The 20,203-nt window shown below is 43.9% G+C and overlaps 1 protein-coding gene across 1 annotated transcript in view; it reads right to left on the bottom strand.

Moving 5' to 3' along the window:
* Positions 1 to 10,940: 10,940 nt before the first annotated feature.
* Positions 10,941 to 20,203, bottom strand: part of LOC115090131 (retinol dehydrogenase 12-like) — a 36,851-nt gene continuing 27,588 nt past the window's right edge. Inside the window, exons 6-7 of the mRNA XM_029598856.1 lie at positions 13,465 to 13,654; positions 10,941 to 11,805 (exon numbers count right to left, since the gene is read on the bottom strand). Coding sequence (XP_029454716.1) covers positions 11,703 to 11,805; positions 13,465 to 13,654 — 293 coding nt within the window. The 3' untranslated portion in view covers positions 10,941 to 11,702. The remainder of the gene's footprint in view (positions 11,806 to 13,464; positions 13,655 to 20,203) is intronic.

Raw genomic sequence — 20,203 nt, 5'->3', positions numbered from 1 at the left:
GATAAGTATGAGAGAAAAAATGTGTGAAGCTTGCTGGGCAGACTGGATGGGCCGTTTGGTCTTCTTCTGCCGTCATTTCTATGTAAGAGCCATTTGGTTCCTTCCCAGTCATTGCTGAGGGCCAGGTTCGATACGGTCTTGGGCAAGGTTTTTCTTACAGAAGAGAGGCTTTCCAAGTTGATTACCCAGGTGGAGTTATTCAGGTCCATGCTGCGGCCCAGGGCCTGGGATTACTTACAAGTTCTTGGGTTAATGGCTTCCACACTCGAGCTGGACCCGTGGGCTTTTGCACATATGCGTCCTCTTCAATCAGCGTTGCTCTCCCGCTGGAGTCCACTTTCCCAGCAGTTTCAACTTTGCTTACTGCTGACGGACTTGTCGTGTTCCAGTCTACATTGGTGGCTTTGTCCAGACCACTTGCATCTGGGAGTGGACTTAGAAATTCCCACATGGATCATATTCACTACTGCCACCAGCCTCTCCAGACGGGGGACAGTGCAAGGACAATGAACAAAGACGGAATCCTCCTGGTCGATCAATCTTCTGGAGACCAGGACGGTTCGGTTGGCGTTACAGGCCCTTGTCCCCTTAGTAGAGGGGCGGTTGGTGAGGATACTGTCAGACAATGCCACAGCAGTGGCTTACATCAATCTTCAGGGAGGAACCAGGAGCCATCTTGTGGCAACGGAAGCATGGCTGTTGATTACCTGGGCGGAGCAACACCGTTACAAGATTGCGGCCTCCCACATTGCCGGGATGGACAATGTGCAGGCCAATTTTCTCAGTCGGCACCACTTGGATCCAGGGGAGTGGGAACTCTGACGAGGCTTTTCGTCTTCTGTGCAAGCATTGAGCCATGCCCTCCATGGATCTCATGGTGATGTACCGCAATGCCAAGGCTCCTCAATTCTTCAGTCGTCGACGAGAACCAGGAGTGGAGGGAGTAGATGCTCTGGTCCTGCCCTGGCCAAGGGATGTTCTGTTGTATGTCTTTCTGCCATGGCCTTTAGTCGGAAAAGTGCTGCGCCGCATCGAAGTTCATCCGGGCACGGTGATTCTAGTGGCTCCGGAATAGCCTCGGCATCCGTGGTTTGCGGATCTTCTGACTCTAGCAATCAACGGTCCACTGAGGTTTCATCCGTCCCCGACTCTTCTGCATCAGGGTCCCGTCTGTTTTGGAGAGGTAGATCGCTTCTGTCTAGCGGCATGGCTTTTGAAAGGCAGAGGTTGAGAACGAGGGGTTACTCCCCTGCAGTTATCGCCACGCTCTTGCACTCCTGTAAAACCTCTACCTCCAGAGCTTATGTTAGAGTTTGGGGAGTGTTTGAATCCGGAGGTTCTGGAATTTCTGCAGGCGGGATTGTCCAAGGGTTTGGCCTTAAATTCCCTGCAAGTTCAGGTGGCGGCGTTAGGTTGTTTGAGGTAAGTACAGGGTGTTGCGCTGGCCTCGCATCCCGATGTGGCTCGGTTTCTGAGCGGGGTTAAACACTTGCGCCCTCCGGTTCGAAATCCCTGCCCTTCCTGGAAACTTAATTTGGTTCTTTGCACCCTTTGAACGGGCAACTCTGAAGGACCTCACCTTGAAAATCGTGTTTCTAGTGGGAATTGCATTGGTGAGGTGTATTTCAGAGCTCCAGGCTTTATCTTGCAGAGAGCCTTTCTTAAGGATTTCGGAAGCAGGTGTTTCATTGCGAACGGTTCCCTCCTTTCTCCTGAAGATGGTCTCTGCTTTTCATTTGAATCAGTCAGTGGAGCTTCCTTCCTTCGCGGGTCTGGACTCTTCTATGCCAGAGGCCAGGGATTTGCGGAAGCTGGATGTAAAGAGGATGTTGTTGCATTACCTGGAGGCTACAAACAGTTTTCATCTTTTGGATCATCTTATGGAGTGGACCCAGAAGGGGTCATAAAGTTTCTAAGGCCACTATCGCACGTTGGCTGAAGGAGGCTATTGTTTCGGCATACCTGGTACATGGTTTATACATAGGTCTACCTGATACAACAACTAGACCTCTGCAACTAATTCAGAATTCTGCAGCCAGATTTCTTATTGCTACCCCTCTAAAACAGCATATAACTCCTGTTTTGCAAAAACTTCACTGGCTGCCAGTTAAATTCAGGGTACGCTACAAAATCATTACACTAATTCATCCATTACTAAATAGCACAGATTCCATCTGGCTATGTTCCATCTTGCGAGTGTACAGACCTGGGAGAGAATTAAGATCAGCGGGAAAAAATCTTTTAGAGGTTCCCACAGTGAAAAAGGCCACGTTAAATATAACAAGGCAAAGAGCGTTTTCTGTCGCGGGCCCTATTCTGTGGAATGCCTTGCCTGACGCTTTGAGACTAATTTCGAATCGAAAAGAGTTTAAGAAAGCTTTAAAAACTCATTTGTTTAAGGAAGCATTTGTGACCATAGAAAGTATGAATTAGTAACCTTATAGCCATGAAGTTAGGTCTTCCTAACTACTACCATTATTACCATAGTTGCTTTTTCGTTTTTCCTTCTTTTAGTTTTGTAACGTAGCAGCCACTTATTTACTATCCTAGTTCATCAAAAAAATTTTTGTTATTGATCATGTCATTAATTGTATTTTTATTCAAACTTTGTTTAGATGTTTATTTTATATTTTATTTAGTTTATTTTATTTATATTATTTCAGTTTTATTTTAAATGATTTTGATTATAAGTACATTGCTGTAAACCGTTCTGATCGATTTTTGTATTGGTAAACGGTATATAAATACGTTAAATAAATAAAAAATAAATAAATGGTCGTCCCATTCCATTCGGGCTTAAGGCTCATTCAACGAGCTCGCAATCGACTTCGTGGGCTGAATGCCAACAGGTCGCCCCGCAAGAGATTTGTAGGGCGGCTACCTGGAAATCTACTCATACTTTCATGAGACATTATCGACTTGACGTCCGGGCACCAAAGCCCGGTTCATTCGGAGCTAGTGTTCTACGAGCGGGATTCTTGCAGGTCCCACCCTGGTTAGGGAAGCTTGGGTACATACAAGGAAGGGAAAATTGGTTCTTACCTGCTAATTTTCGTTCCTGTAGTACCACAGATCAGCCCAGAGTCCCACCCAGGGAGAGTCCGCGCGGCTGGTGATTAGCCAATTTTTGCTGTAAGATACATAATGCCCCCCTTTTCAGGGTAAGGATTCTAGGGCACAGTTTTGGTTTTCGTCAGTTACATGTTTTTCATTACCTCTGCTCTTCAGGGGGAGGCTGTTCAGGAGAAGTGGTTTATTATCGTTCTGCTTGGGTACAGTGGAATACTGACAGACTCTAGGTGGCACCTCAGGGGTATACAACAGAGTCCACAAAAAATTTCTCTGTCTCCGTCTGCTGGAGGGGAGCTGATCCCTGGTACTACAGGAATGAAAATTAGCAGGTAAGATCCAATTTTCCTATCGCTTCTGTCTAGCAGCTTGGCTTTTAAGAGATGGTGTTTGAGGCGCAGGGGTTACCCAGAATCAGTTATCACTACCCTTCTTCACATTAGGCAGATGTCTACATCTCTATCTTAGGTTCAGTATGGAAGGTTTTTGAGGCTTGGTATATATCTAGGGATGTTCAGGCTTTGCGCTCTTTGGTGTCTCAAATTTTGTCTTTTCTGCAAGAAGGTTTGAACAAAGGCTTGGCCTTTAACTCTCTCAGAGTACAGGTAGCAGCTTTAGCGTCCTTACATGGGACAGTGGATGGGGGAACTTTGTCCTCATCCAGATATGGTCAGATTTCTTTGAGAGGTTAAGAATTTGCGCTCTCTGATTAGGAGAGTCTGCCCATCCTGGAATCTTAATCTTGTCCTGCAAGTTTAGTGAGCTGCCCTTTGAGCCTCTCTGCAGGGCGACTTTAAAGGATTTGACTCTGAAGGTTATTTCCCTGTGGTGGCTATTTGTTCGGCGAGAAGGATATCAGAATTGCAAGCATTATCTTGTAGAGATTCATTCCTTCAGATTCAGGCATGTCCTTGCGGATGGTTTCCTTCTTCCTTCCCAAGGTCGTCTCATAGTTTCATGTTAATCAGACTGTGGAACTTCCAGGTTTTCCAAATTTGGATGCTTCTGCACCTCATGCATGACAGTTCAAATGTTTGGACAGCTGGAGAGCCTTGATGAGGTATCTCGAGGGGACAAATGATTTTAGGAGGTCGGATCATCTGTTTGTGTTGTGGCATGGTGCAAAGAAAGGTACCCAGCCTTCCAAGGCTACCATTGCAAGGTGGCTTAAGGAGGCTATTGGGTTGGCCTACATAATCAAGGGTTGTCAGGTACCTGATGGTGTGTGGGCTCATTCTACTCTATTTACGTGGCCTTATGGGCAGAGGCTCAATTGGTGTTGCACAGGAAGTTTGTAGGGCGGCAACATCAAAATTGTTGCCTACCTTTTCATGTCATTATCACCGAGATGTCTGGGATCTGGAAATTCTCTCTTTTGGTGAGAGTGTTTTGTGAGCGGGACTCTCCAGATCCCACCCCGAGTAAGGAGCTTTGGTCCATCCCAGGAGTCTGGACTGATCTGGTACATACAGGGAAAGGAAAATTGTTTTTACCTGCTAATTTCCATTGCTGTAGTACCACTGATCAGTCCAGAACCCACCCACCCATTCTAGGGGGTGGAGAGTTAGCTGCTTGGCTCTGGTTGCTTTCAGTGCTGTAATATCTTTTTTTTTGGGGGGGGGGGGGAGTATTCTAATACCTTTTAAGTTGTTTGACTTTTTGGTAAAAAAAAACAAACCACTGGTAATGTTTTTTTCTGGCTTGGGTACAGTTCACTACTGAGGAACTGCAGGTGCCACCACTGATTATAAAACAGTTTGTTACACTTTTCTCTGTCTCCATCTGCTGGCATAGATGCATAAAGGCAGCAGTCTTGACTGATCTGTGGTACTACAGGAATGAAAATTAGCAGCTAAGCACCAATTTTCCTTTCTATATTCAGATACTGGCTGAAAATCAGTGTTTGGGTACCTACTAAACACACAGCCCTGCAGCATAGTTACTGTACCTTGACCTGTACTGAATGAACAGAAGGAATGGTAAACAACTTCTGCTATACCAACATAGCTTTCGGCATCTACTACTTCTTATGCTATAGGTTTTAAAAACTTTGACAGATCTCAGCTTCTGAAAATCTCTGCTGAGCCATTCCCATTGAGTTAGAGCAATTACCAGCTATTCCTTTATCAATGGATACAATATGTATTAAAACTGAACTACATGATAGGGAAATTGAAAGATAATATTCATAACATACATTCTACTACCAAAGGAATAGTACCCTATAAACCTGCTACCCCTATGGGGTTTGGAAACTGTTTATACCAGCTTTTGCCATCTTCCATACCTGAAAGGAATGTCAGCCCTTACTTTTTTTTTTTTTTTTTTTTTTACTGGTCTGCCATAGCATGTGCTAGGAAGGTGACAACCCTAAGGATGCTGTATGGCTGCAATGACAACTTTGGATTTATTTATTTATTTAATTCTTTTATATACCAACCTTCACGACAGGTGTCATATCAAATCGGTTTACATGGAACAAGGGGAAAAAAACATTGTTATCAATCATTTAACAGTAAAATAATCAGGAGGTAAAAAAGTTATATATAACAAGGAGATCGAACTTGGGAATAGAAGAAAGAGAAAGACAGAGGGATAACCAGTGATAAAAAGGGTATCACTATGTAAGTTGTCTTGTAGGCTTGAGATGTGGAGTTCCGAAAGTGAATAGATTAAGGGAAAGCTTGGCTAAATAGCCAGGTTTTAAGTTTTTTTCGAAATGTTTGTAGGCAGGGTTCCTGTCTGAGGTCCAGAGGTAAATTGTTCCAAATAGAGGGACCTGCTATCGAGAATGCTCTTTCTTTGGTTGCGGTGAGGCGTGAAGTTTTGTTAGGAGGTACATGGAGAGATCCTTTGTATGATTCTCTGATGGGTCTAGATGAGGAATGAAATTTGAGGGGGAATTGGAGGTCCAACGGGTGTTTGTGGATCGTTTTGTGGATTATGGTAAGGGATTTGACTGTGGCCAATAGTTCCCTATCCTTAAGACCATGGACCTGCTCTCCCCCAGTTAATCTTCACATTTTTCTGTATTTTGTATATATATACTAAATCTAATTCTTTATATTTCCTATGCAATGGTAAGATGACTTTAAATTACACTCCTCTAGCCAGTTTAAAGTAGGTACATGCTTTACCCAGGCAGTGTACTATGTTCAGGAGAGGTATTCCCAAAGGAGCAACAGCATCTAGTAGAAACTTTCAGAAGTACTGATGCTATTTTACCACCTCTGTCACCCACACCAAGGGCAGCAGCAATTGTCTGACAAAGCACATTCGGGCCTCTAACACTCATGCTTCAATAAATTGGTTAAAATAGAAGGTGCTACCTACCTCATCTTAATTTTCAAGGAACAATTACTGCAACATGCCCACCTACCTTACAACTGAGGCAGGCTGTTCAAAACCAGTCCCTAAAATTTGTGAGAGAGACTGATAATGAATTTGTGTTCAGTAGCACCACTACCAAGAGAGGACTCCTCTTAGCCACCTGCCAGGCACTGCCACTGTAGTTAGAAGTTATAGGGCCTATCCAGCCAATATATCTCTGTACTATCCTAGAGTAATTATTCCTCTAGGAGTGCATGAGGCAGTGGGAGCACTGTGAGGAGAGGCTTACCGTGCTGGTGGCTGGAAAAAGTAAGTACTGCTTGGAGAAATTTTAAATCTTGAAAGTAGTAAACTATTGGGGTATAGTAGAGTGTTTTGTTTTAAATAAGTAGGCAGAAAGGCACAGGACCAACAGAAGTTTGGGTGGTGGTATTTCCCACCCCTAGCTCATCCTTTGATAGGCTTTTACACTTAAAAGGTGGAGTTTTATTTTATTTTTTATCTTAATCTCAAATTCCTCCCACCTACTAGGAACTGAACAAATTTAAGATGAAGGAAGCAGTCCAGCAACAAGAGGGGGGGCCTCCCAGTCTTTTGCATAGAGGGTCACCTGTATAACTTTTTTTACCTGCTGGTGAGAAATTGTACATGTGCATCTAATGCAAAAAGCTCCTGTAGCTTGGAGAATAAGTCTGATTGCTGGAGGCTAAAGTAGCAGATGTGGAAGAGCTGAGGCAGACAGAAGTATATAGATGAAGACCTTTAGGGAGATACTGGCCAAGTCCCAATTCCACTCAGGCAGCCTTGGAGGAGGAAGATCTCATGAACAGAGAGCATCAACCTGGTGCAGCAGCAAATGATCCTGTAGCAAGGATGTCCTCTCCAGGTGATGCATTGTCTTTTGCACTGAGGATGTCTCTCCCGGAGCTACTGCCAAGGAGGGAAGGGTTAGGTTGGCTGGCATCGTTGGTGATTTGATTATTAGGAAGGTAGACAGCTTTGTGGCTGGTAGGTGTGAGGATCACCTGCTAATATGTCAAGCTGGTACCAACGTGCAGACCTCACCTGTCACCAAGACAGGAGTTTAGACAGTGTTGGTGAGGAGCCAGCTGTCATGGTACATGTGGGCACTCAGCCATAGGAAAATGTGGGAGGGAGGTTCTGGAAGCCACATTTAGGCTCGTAGGTAGATAGCTGAAAATGAGAACCTCGAAGGTAGCATTCGCTGAAATGCTCCCTGTTTCACGTGCAGAGCTCTAGAGTCTCCCTGCCTGGATGAGATGATGCTGTTAGGAAGAGGGATGCAGTTTTGAAAGGAACTAGGGCACCTTTTGGGGAAGGAGTCGTCTTTTCCAAAGGGATGGGCTCCATTTTAACCAGGGTGGCACCAGGCTGCTAGCACTAAATTTTAAAAAGGAGATTGTGTTCTGAGGGAGGTATCTTCAAAGGATACTAATGAAGCAGAGTTAGGGCATACCAACAGAGGTTCCAACAATAAGAAAAGTAGTCCAAGTACCTATAATTAAAATCACACCTGAGCTAAAAGATTCCAATTTATCCCTAGCAACTGAAAAGCAGAATGTAAATACAAACAAAACACACTTTGAAATGTTTATGATAATGCCAGAAGTCTAAGAAGTAAGATAGAAAAATTAGAGTATATAGCACTGAATGCGACAGACTTAATTGGCATCTCAGAGAGACATGGTGGAAAGAGGATAACTAATGGGGTAGTGCTATACTAGGGTACAAAGTATATTGCAATGACAGAGGAGCATCTCAGTGGTGACATGGCATATAGGGTCCAACAGGATAAAGATCCTGCATGAGACTAAATGCATAAACTAATCTTTATGGGTAGAAATTCCTTGTGTGTTGGGGAAGAGTATAGTGATAGAAGTATACTACTGCCCACCTGGCCAAAATGGTGAGACTGACAATGCAATGCTAAGAGAAATTAACCAAACTCGTAGTACAGTCATAATGGGAGATTTCAATTACCCCAATAGTGACTGGGTAAATGAAACAGGACATGCTAGAGAGATAAAGTTCCTGGATGGAATAAAAGACAGTTTTATGGAGCAATTTGTTCAGGAACCAATGAGAGGGAGCAATTTTAGATCTAATTCTCAGTGGAATACAGGATTTGGTGAGAGGTAATGGTGGTAGGACCGCTTGGCAATAATCATAATATGAACAAATTTGGGTTAATGACTAGAAGATAGACAGTAAGTAAATCCACAGCTCTGGTGCTAAACTTTCAAAAGAGAAACTTTGATAAAATGAGAAAAATAGAAAACAACTGAAAGATGCAGCTGTAAAGGTAAAATGTGCATCTTAGAAGCACAGTCCAGATGTATTCCATGAATTAAGAAAGGTGGAAGTAAGGCAAAACAACTACTGCCATGGTTAAAAGGTAAAGTGAAAGTGGCTATTTTAGCCAAAAGATCTTTATTCAAAAATTGGAAGAAGGATCTAGTGTAAAACATTAGCATTGGCAATTTAAATGTAAGACACTGATAACAGGCTAAGAGAGAATTTGAAAAGAAGTTGGCCATTGAGGTAAAAACTCACAAAAACTTTTTAAAATACATTGAAGTAGAAAGCTTGTGAGGGAGCTGGTTAGATAATAAAGGCGTGAAAGGGGCACTTAGAGAAGATTAATCTTTCTATGATGGCCTTAACAACTTCTTTGCTTCAGTGTTTACTGAAGAGGATGTAGGAGAGATATCCGTTCCAGAGGTGGTTTTCGTGAGTGCTGATTCAGCTCAACTGAACCAAATCATGGTGAACCTGGAAGATGCGGGAGGCCTGTGACAAACTGAAGAGTGGTAAATCACCTGGACTGAATGGTATACACCCCAGGGTTCTGAAAACTAAAAAATGAAATTTCATACCTATTTCAATTAATTTGTAAACTATCATTAAAGTCATCTGACGTACCTAAAGATTGTAAGCTGGCCAATGTAACCCCTATATTTAAAAAAGGGATCCAGGGGTAATCCAGGAAACTATAGACAGGTGAGCCTGACTTCAGTGCTCGGGAAAAACCGTGGAACGTGTTAAAGAATAAAAATCACAAAACATTTAGATTAGAGATGGTTTGATAGGACACAGCCCACATGGATTTACCCAAGGATAGTCTTGTATAACAAATCTTACTTTTTTTTTTTTTTAAGGGTGAATAAACATGGACAAAGGTGAACTGGTAGATGTGGTGCATTTGGATTTTCAGAATGATTTCGACAAAGTCTTGCATGAGAGGCTTCTAAGAAAACTAAAAAGTCATGGGAGTAGAGGCAATGTCCTTTTGTGGATTGTAAACTTACCCCAATTACAGTAGGATTAAATGGTCAGTTTTTACAGTGGAAAAAGGGAAACCGGAGTGCCTCAGGGATCTGTAGTTAGACCTATGCTTTTTAATATATTTATAAATGATCTGGAGAGGGATATGATGAGCTGATCAAATTTGTGAATGACACAAAATTATGCAGAGTAGTTAAATCTTAAGCGGATTATGATAAATTGCAGGAGGACCTTGTGAGACTGGAAGATTGGGCTTCCAAATGGCAGATAAAATTTAATGTGGACAAGTGTAAAGTGATGCATATAGGGAAAAATAACCCTTGCTGTAATTACACAATGTTAGGTTCTATCTTAGGAGTTACCACCCCGGAAAGAGATCTGTGTCAGTGGATTATATATTGAAATCATTGGCCCAGTGTACTGTGGCAATCAAAAAAAGCAAACAATGTTAAGAATTATTAGGACGGGAATGGCAAATAAAACAGAGGATGTCATAATGCCTCTGTATCACTCCATCGTGAGACCACATCTTGAATACTGTATGCCATTCTGGTCACCACATCTCAAAAAGGAATATAGCTGCACTGGAGAAAGTGCAGAGGGTGGCATCCAAAATAAGGAGCATGGAATGGCTCCCCTATGAGGAAAGGCTAAAGAAATTAGGGCTGTTCAGTTTGGCATATCTTATGTTCTTACACCTGACTACATATTGGCTCTAGTAAGATTAAACCTCAGAAACCGCTATATGAGGATGGGACTGTCTTCATTATGTCATTTGGCATGAGCCATTGGTCCAGCACTAAGCTATTAAACAGGCTCTGTTCCAGCCTTTGTCCTGAGAAAATTTATCACTACCATCAGCACCTATGCAGAGAATAGGAAATGAAGTGGTAAGAGGAAAACCCAACAGTGATTGTGTTGGGTTCTGATGCCTTTTATTAATGCAACATAATTATCCAAAGATGCAGGGCATGAATTGTTAGGATCATGGCTCCTTCATCCATAAGCTCTTGGAATGTCATGTAGTGGCTTTGACTTATTGTAAAACATGTAATTGTAGCCTACACTATATCTATTTTTCCTAATTAATGTTCAATATAACATATGTCCTGGTAAGTTTGAGTAGTATACTGTTACTTTCCAGAGACAGGGAGAGTAGATCCTAATAGGGGAAAAAAGAAATATGGCCAGAAAGCCAAAAAAATAATTTTCAGTTACAGAAAAATTTCTCCATAGGAATTTGATTGTGTAGTGGCACTGGCTTTTTTTTTTTTTTTTAGATGCAGCTCAGTTCAGCCTGTGCTCTTCCTCAGTAAAGGGCCTATTTATGAAATGGGTTTGACACATTCATATAGGATGCAGGAGTTTTCCTCCTTAGAGGGAGTGTTTGCATTAAAATTTAAATGATAATATAACTGTTAATCAGCTCATTTAATTTTACCGCAACCATCCATAGTAGCAAGTATAAAGTTTACAGTACAAGCACACAGCCATGGGTGTTTTTAAAGCAGTACAAAAAAAGTATGTTAACTGATAAAGGGTATAAAACTTTCCTTAAACAGCAAAATTTAAACATTACCATACACATTTACTGCATTTTAGGGAACAAGCCCCTTGGTTGTCATAACAAGCAGGGCAATACAGGTAATAATTACTTTCACAAGCAGAGGAACACTGGTTATTTAAAAGATTTTAAGAAGAGGCAGTGGTTCCTAGCACCTATTCAGATGAGAATGTCTATAAAGTTTTTACATCCTTTTAAACAAATGCAAAAACGGTGCTTATTATTTCAAACCAAAGTATTTGGTTACCTGAATCTGCATTCAGGGAAGAAGTGTCAGCCCCCTTTCAGACCAGGGATATGTCAGACGCACAGCTACATGATCTATGCATGTTCCTTCTAAATAAATATCCGCCACTACTCATGGCAGACCTGAGCTTTTGCTCTGCTGGTGAAGAGAGCTGATGCTGCAGCTCTAGCTGGTATTTCTCATTGCTCAGTCCCACTGGATTCCAAGTAGCGTACAACTGACATCCCAGAGCTTCCTTCCTACGTCATCACTCTGTGCTTCAGCAGAAATAGATGCTGGGCTGCAGTCACTACAACAAAATGACATGAAACAGGATTCATAACAGAAAAAAAAAGTGAAGACGGGAAGATGACTAACTTCCAATTTGTATTACACCTAAAAAGTTACTTTTATTTAAGTCAGTGTACTTACAAAGACTAGTGATGGTAAAAAGCCATAAAAAAAAAAAAAGGTAAAATGTATGATTATTACCTTAGGGAAAAAAAACATGTCACTGTACTCAGGCACTATAAGCATCAAATTATATTATGCTGGTGATGGGTGACTGATTTTAAAACCAGTGCACTATACTTTATTAGGTGAAGTGCTATTACTATTTATCACAGGAAGAGCAGCATTTCCATCTGCAAGCATAAAGCAAGAGGGTATGTTACCTTATACAGAGAGATTGCTAAATGGCATATAAACTAGCTGTGGCCATGGAAGCAGAGCGGACTAATCCGCTCCAATACCATCTACAAGGATATCTTGAGGCACACAGCACAGCTTTCTACTGAAAAAATGTAGAAGAAAAAAAATAACTTTTTTTTTTAAACTAAGTTTCTGGCATGCAACATTTTAGATAGTCATATAGCTATTTCATTTGTTCAGAATGCTAACAGATAGCCAATACATTTTGTAATAGTGTTATATAGATACTAACTAAATGTTACACAGTAAAAAGAACCAAAATCCCAAATTTACTATTGAGATCAAATTAAATCACAGTAGACATGTACAAGGATGCCCATAGTATTGATAGTAAATACCCCAAATATTCTCATACTTAAAAGATTCCCCTTTTAAAACAAATCAAAGTTTTTTAAGCTCAGTCACATTGCATACCTGCTCTCTCCAATCTTTCATATTAGGGTGAAATTTGTAGAAGATTGCAAACCTTGCCTTCAACAATAATTGACCCACCAATTTATGAAATTTTTGAGGAATAAGCGATTCAGTCCATCTACCCAAAAGAGTGACAGGCACAGGAATATTGAGAATATCAGATATTTCTTGGGTCACTTGTAACCAAAACTGGTGTATGCTCAGGCACATGTGAATGAAAGTTCCCTGATGCCCATTGGAATCACAATGTTCACCTAACAGATAATTCAAGGTTGCCAGCACAGTTCTAGGCCAAGTCAAACTGATGTCCCATTACATCATGCATGGCAAGAACAGAAAGATAGCAGCCCATGCTTAAAAGAAAACATAAAAGATCCTGCCCATATGTCCACAACCTAGAATCTCAGCTATATGATCGATCTTACATGTGCTGAAGAATAAGATGACTCTAGTAGAGGCAACCAACCATTCTCCTCCCCTCACTTTAAGAACTTCTGTATGTGGGAAGAAGCGTTTAGGGCAGCCTGGAGTACCTTTAAAAAGTTTTAAGTCTGTTTCTACAGACAGAAGAGATAAATCAAGGAACGCTGTCAATACTGCCTTTTACAGACTTTAAAGTAACCTATAGGAAAGAGGTGTACACCACTGTACCAAGCCACTGCCCCCTCCTGTACTGTGACTTGCATAGAGCTTAATGCAATTCTCTGTTTTTCAATTTTATCCTAAATACTTTTGCCAATTCCTAAAAAGCTGCATAATGTAATACTCTTTTTTTTTGTCACCCCCACCTACAAATGGTTAAGTCATCCTCCCCTGTTGCTGTAAATCCCACAGGTGTACAAACCTGAAATACTTCCCTGACGTAGACTCCAGCTCCTCTGCTACGGCACAGTAGATGCTGGTCTGTGCTCCTTGTACAGGGGTTTTGAGAAAGAAAGAGCAAAAAACCCAGCATATCTTCAGCATCAAGGAATGTCTTATTAACTCGGATGAGACGGAACCTGGATGCAAGGCATTGACTGTTACACTTGTGCCTAGAGAGAGAGAAAAAATATTTTTACTTCTTTCTCCCCCTTATTAGTCAATCCTCCTTAGTAAGCATGCCCAGGCACTGATTTTCACTGATCTGAGGAATTAGGGTGGGGGTCCTTTACCAAGGGCCAAAACTGTAAGGCAGCCATCTTCCCTCATCCTGGGCTGGAATGAGCCACATTCATACCACCCCTAAACTCAAGTGGTCCTGACAGGGAGACTCAAATCTGGATTTTCCACCCCCTCCCCCAACAGTACAGGATAAAGCTGTAGTATTCACTCCAATCCATGAAAGCTGCCAACAGGTTGGGTTGTCAGAATATCCCTAATAAATATGCATGAGCAGCTTGCACATTCTCTATTGTATGCAAATCTCTCATGCATATCCTGAAAAAACCTGACCTATTGGCAGCCTCGCATGCTGGACGTGAATACCAGTGGTATAGGGGATGAAGTTCTATGCACAACACAAGCAGGATCCAGGGATGATCATATCAGCTGATCTTAAGGTGCCCAAATAAGTAGACAATGTGACAACAGAAACCAGAAGGATTCTTCAGTATATAGGAAGAGGAATAGCTGGCAGGAAAAACGTGATGATATTGGTTGTGTATAAATCTCAATTGCAACCTCATTTGGAGTACTGTACCGTTCTGAAGACCACACCTTCCAAAGGATAAAACAGTGAATAGAGTGTCTAGAGGGCAGCTACTAAAATGGGCAGCGGTCTTCATCGTAATACCCTTAGGGACATGTTTAAAGAGTAAACGGTATATCCTGGGGAAAGCAGAGTTGCTTACCTGTAATGGGTATGCTCTGAGGACAGAAGGATGTTAGTCTTCCCACAAGGGTGACATCATCAAATGGAGCCCCGCTGTGGTAAACTTACATCAAAGGTTTCTAGAACTTTGACTAGGCACACTGAACATGTCCAGCATGCCCTATACCACATGTCCATGCGGGGTTCCCCTTCAGGCTTGAAACATAGAATTAAGATTAAAATTTAAAAAATAGGAGAAACCCAACTCCACAGCGTGGCTGGTGGGTTTCGTGAGCACTAACATCCTGTCTTCAGAGAACACCTGTTACAGGTAAGCAACTCTGCTTTCTCCGAGGACAAGCAGGATGGTAGTCCTCACACATGGATGAATCCCTAACTATAGTCTGCTCCCCAAAACAAAAAGGGACCAATAAACACCTAACGAGCCAATGGGCATAAAAACACTAGTGCTTTGGGTAACAGAGGGGGAGACAGCCTTGATCCAAACAGTCCCTAGGTTGGGAGAGTTGGGTACTACACCTCAACAGGTTCCGAAGGACAGACTGGCCAAACCTACTCTTGCGTCAGCCATCCCTATCCAGACAGTAATGGGATGTGAATGGGTGGAGAGAACTCTACGTCACAGCCTTTCAGATCTTCTCCATGGGTACTGCTTGCAAGTGGGCCACTGACAGAATAAACATTGACATGACCTCCAAGATGCAATCCCACCTGGGCATAACAGAAGGAGATGCAATCTGCTAGCCAAATGGATAGTGTCAGTTTGGCAATGCCCAATCTATTCTTATCAAAAGAAATAAAAAGTTGGGTAGGTTATCTATGGGCTTCTTTCTGCTCCAGATATAAGGCCAAGGCTCTCTTGCAGTCCAAACTGTGCAGTGTTCATTCACCTTGGTGCAAATGGGGCCTGGGAAAGAATATTGGCAGGATGACTGACTGGTTAAGATGGAAATCAGTCATCACCCCGGACATCATGCACACAAGGCCACCCTGTCATGATAAAAAACTTAGTGTAAAGTGGATAAGTCATTAAGGCCTGGAGCTTGCTGACCCTGCGCACTGAAGTGATAGCCACCAAAAAATGACCTTCCAGGTCAGGTACTTCAGATCAGAGGTGCGCAGCAGTTCAAAAAGAGCTTTCACCAGCTGAGCTACCACCACATTGAGGTCCCAATTGAAATGTACAACTATAGGCTGTACTGAGATGGGTGTATCATCTACATCTTGGTGGTATGCACCAATTGCATTAAGATGAACTCTAACAGAGTTGGTTTTTAAGCCAACCTCCAATAGGAGAAGATAATCAAACAGTTTTTGTGTGGGGCAGGAGTACTTCTGCTCACACGACATGGAAAACCTCCACCACTTCAGACCATAGGACTTTCTAGTGGAAGGCTTTCTAGAAGCGACCAGGACCCAAGACACATCCTCTGAAATATCAAGAGGCTTCAGAATTAACCTCTCAACATCCAGGCTGTGAGCGAGAGGGCCTGGAGATTGGCATGCCACAGCCTGCCCTGATCTTGTGTAATGAGATCTGTCCTCATGAAGCTTCAAGAAAATCTTCACCACTAAGGGAATGGAAGGATATGCGTACAGAAGACCCTTGCCCCAATGATGGGCAAGGGTACCCGATGCTGGTTTGCTATCTAACCTCTATAGGGAGCGGAACAGAGGCACCTTCCTTTTGTAGGGGGAAGTGAACAAATCTATGGCCAGGCTCCCTGAGCAGCGGAATATCTGATTCGTTACCCCTGGTCCAGGGGCCACTTATGGGGTCAAAAGGCTTGACTCAGCCTGCCCCTACCATGTTCTTTATCCCAGTCAGGTCCATGGCCCTGAGCACCATCCTATGGGACAGGGCCCACAACTAGACCTGGACTGCTTTCTGACACAGGGAGGTACGATCTCATGCCTCCCTGCTTGTTGATATACCACATGGCTACCTGGTTGTGGGTCTGGATAAGGACATCTTTGTTGGACAGCTAATCTCTGAAAGCCCATAGTGCGTACTGGATTGCCCAAAGCTCCAGGAAGTTGATTTGATAAGAACGTTCCTAAGCGGACCACAGACCCTGTGTACAGAGCCCATCTACATGAGCTCCCCATCCCAGGGTCGATGCATCTGAGGTTAGTACAATTTGAGTAGGTAGACTCCAGAAAGAGATCCCCTGTTCCAGATTGAAAAGTACCTGCCACCAGGACAATGAGTCCTGGAGAGACGGGGTAACTCTGATGCAATCCTGGAGACTCTGAGTGCCTTGGCACCACTGTGACCTCAGGATCTAGTGGGCGCAGAGCATATGTAAACATGTCAAGGGAGTGACATGGACGATTGCAGCCATATGGCCCAACAACCTCAATGTGCCAGGATGACACCTGCTGGCTCTGTTGAATCTCTGCCACAATGGTTGCCAAGGAGACAGCCTTCTGGTGAGGCAGAAAGCCTCAGCCATGTCTAGCAGGGCTCCTATGAAGTCCAATTGAGGTGACAGGCTGAGATCGGACTTTGGGTAGTTTAGAACGAACCCTAGTAACTCCAGCACCTGAATGGTCAAACGCATGGCCCTGACAGCCCCTGCCTGAGACATGCTCTTGACCAGCCAATCATCCAGATACAGGAAGACATGCACTCCTAGTCTGCAGAGGTGCGCCGCCACCATGGCCAGGCATTTTGTGAAGACCCTTGGGGGCGGGCGCGAGCCTGAATGGCAACACCAAGTACTAGAAGTGCTATTTTCCCACCATGAATCGAAAATACTTCCTGTGACCAGGGATGATCTCGATATGGGTAGAGGGAGCATAGCCAGTTAGGAGGTTCCAAGAACTGGAGGATCTCAAATATTTTGTGCCTGGCATCCTCCTCTGTTAAAAGCTGAAATGGGATGGCCTCTGCCATCACCCTCACAAACCCCGCGTTGGTCAAGTCCTCAGGCAGGGACTTCCTTCGCTCATTTGGAGGAGAAGGGTCTGATGGGAGACTATCAGAGTCCTTGGAGGAGGACTCCATCTGATCATTTCTCTAGGAGTCATAGGGACCCTCAGCCTTATTGTATGCTACAGGGGATGGGGCCCTAGGTGCTCAACCTTCGACCAAAGGTGCAGACACCGGTAAAACTGGCCGGGGGTCTACAGGCTCCTGGCATATCTGCTGGCCTCAGTGGAGCTTACTCCTCAGAGGAACCGGAAACAACCTCTCTATCAGTAGGGAGGAGGCCTCTGTGCCCTACTGGCACCAGATGGGTCGGTAATGCACCGATAAGCACTTTGAGCTTCTCCAGCAGTAGTAGGATGATGGGCTGCACCAGCTAAGGTTCCATCAATGCCACAGGCCCAATGCCCTGCAGTGCCCAATCCACCGACATCTGGATTTGACACTCCAGCTCCTACTCAAAAAATGCTGATGCCGACACCAACTGGGAGGGATGGAGTGGTGGCCAGATCATCTTCGGACCTGCGAGGTGGATCAGTGACTGGCACCAGGACCGGTGGAGACCATCGCAGACCCCTGACTGATAAGTGGATGGGCTCTCCTCGCCACGGGGTTGCTTGAGGGGCATAAGCTAGTGCATACCAATGCCCAGCACCGATGCTTCTTAGGCTTCCCTTTATGCTTGGCCCTGTCTTTTGCCGGTGCTGAGGACAAAGATAATGAACCTGGCAATGGGGATAGACAATGGTTGGACTCTGGCGCCTCTATCCACCAACGGAACAGATGATCCTGAAGATTTCGATAGCGTGGTGTCCATCGGTGCAGTTCAAAGGTCCACAGATGCCGATGGCTCAGACTTCCTCAACCTGAAGAGATGATCCATTTTGTCAAGTCAAAGCCAATGTCCCTTCAGAGTCATTTGGGAGCACAAGCAACAACCCCGGACATCATGCAATGCCCACAGGCAGAGGACACATATCTCATGGGGATCCGTAATGGGCATAGTCCTTGAGCACTGAGAAACCTGACATGGCCATGACGGAACAAAAAAAAAAAAAAGGGGGCCATAGACACTAAACAGTGGCAGCCGTCGATGGCCAGTGGGCACTGCTGCCATGGGGGGAAATTAACCATGAAAGGAAGCTTACCAGAAGAAAACTCTGGGCTAGGACACTATGGGAAAGCACTGAGAGTGACCTGGCGACAGAACTATACCAAAAACTGTGATGAAAAGAAAAATGTTTTCCACTAGGCCAGAAACAGCTCCATGGAAAAGAAAAGACTGAAGAGGGGACCCTGCATGGACGTGTGGTATAGAGCATGCTCAGTGTGCCTAGTCAATGTTTCTGGAACTTTGACAAGACGTTTTCTGCATCAGAGGCTCCATCTGATGTCTTCAGAGAAAAGGGTAGTGTCATTTTTAAATACCTACAAAGAACAGATGTACAGCAGGTAGGCCTCTCAATAGAAAGGCTCTGGAAAGAAGAATCATGGGATGAGGGTAGAAAGGGGCATAATCTATGGAAATATTTCTTCAGATAAAAGATGGTAGACATGAGGACAGTATTACAATTCAAAAAAAACATTGTAAAGGGTGGGGGAGTTCAGAGGGAGAGGATGGGACTATAAAGCTGAATAGGAGATGTGGATGGGATTGTATGATCTCCATCTCACGTCCCAAGAAACGGAGGCGGCATCCTCCTTGCGGCAAACAAGAGACTTCAAATTGCTCATCACCCCACCTTCCCCCCTCACAAATTGGAAATTGGTTTATTCAAATCAAGATTAACCCCCCACCTCCAAGTATGCCTAATATACGCCCCACCAGGGACGCTTGAAAACAACCCCTACCTATTCATAGAATTCATCACCAAAAACATCAATATCAACCTTCCGGCCATCATCCTTGGGGATTTCAATCTCCATATTGACTCCACTCCCCAATCAGCATCCTGCGACACCCTGATTAAATCTATGACAGCCTTAGGCTTCCATCAAAACATCACAGCCCCCACGCACAAGGCAGGCCACACCCTGGACCTCATCTTCACCAACGCCCTCATCCACACTGAACCCCCCCACTTGCACACCTATCCCCTGGGTCAGACCACTATCGCATTGAAACTACTTGTGCTATTAAAAACATCAACAACTCCCACCCACCTAAACAAACCATCTCCTTCCGCTAACCATGCAAAAGTGACGAGCTGATACCAGCCCTCTCTAAGGAACGCCACAAAATAGATCTCACCAACGCGGACACTGCTCTCTCCTCTTGGTACAATATAACAAATTCAATTGCTGATCACCTCTGCCCGACACTGACCCGTGTCATCAACCCAGCAAAACACAATAAAAAGCCCTGGTATACCCCTGAACTAAAGAATCTGAAGCTCGCCCTTCGCAAAAGTGAAAAAAACTGGCACCAAGACCCCTCCACTGCCCAACTCTCAAAATACCGAACACAGCTCAGTACATACAGAGAAGCCACCAATAAAACTAAGAGACTTCTATGCGCAAAGAATTCACCAATACCAATTCAATGCCCACGCCCTTTTTGAATTTGCAGCCAGCCTAACCAAATCACACCCTCATTCTGATCCTGACAAGGATACCCTGGCTAACTGTGAAAAACTCGCTCATTACTTTAATGACAAAATCCTCAACATTATGTCCCGCTTCCCCCTACCCCCATCGCCAACAAGCACCAAGGTTACACTACCCCCCATAAACACCACCTCCCCACTACCCCCCAAAAACATCAACTCTTCAATACCGTCAGTGGTCTCCCCCAACTGCACTACTAACCCACGCCAAACCAAACTACCCCCAAAACTC

The sequence above is a fragment of the Rhinatrema bivittatum genome, chromosome 4 (assembly GCF_901001135.1).
Source record: "Rhinatrema bivittatum chromosome 4, aRhiBiv1.1, whole genome shotgun sequence".
In the NCBI taxonomy this organism is placed as follows: Eukaryota; Metazoa; Chordata; class Amphibia; order Gymnophiona; family Rhinatrematidae; genus Rhinatrema; species Rhinatrema bivittatum.
Note: the sequence above shows the minus strand (reverse complement) of the source record. Positions and strands in the feature narration are given on the sequence as shown.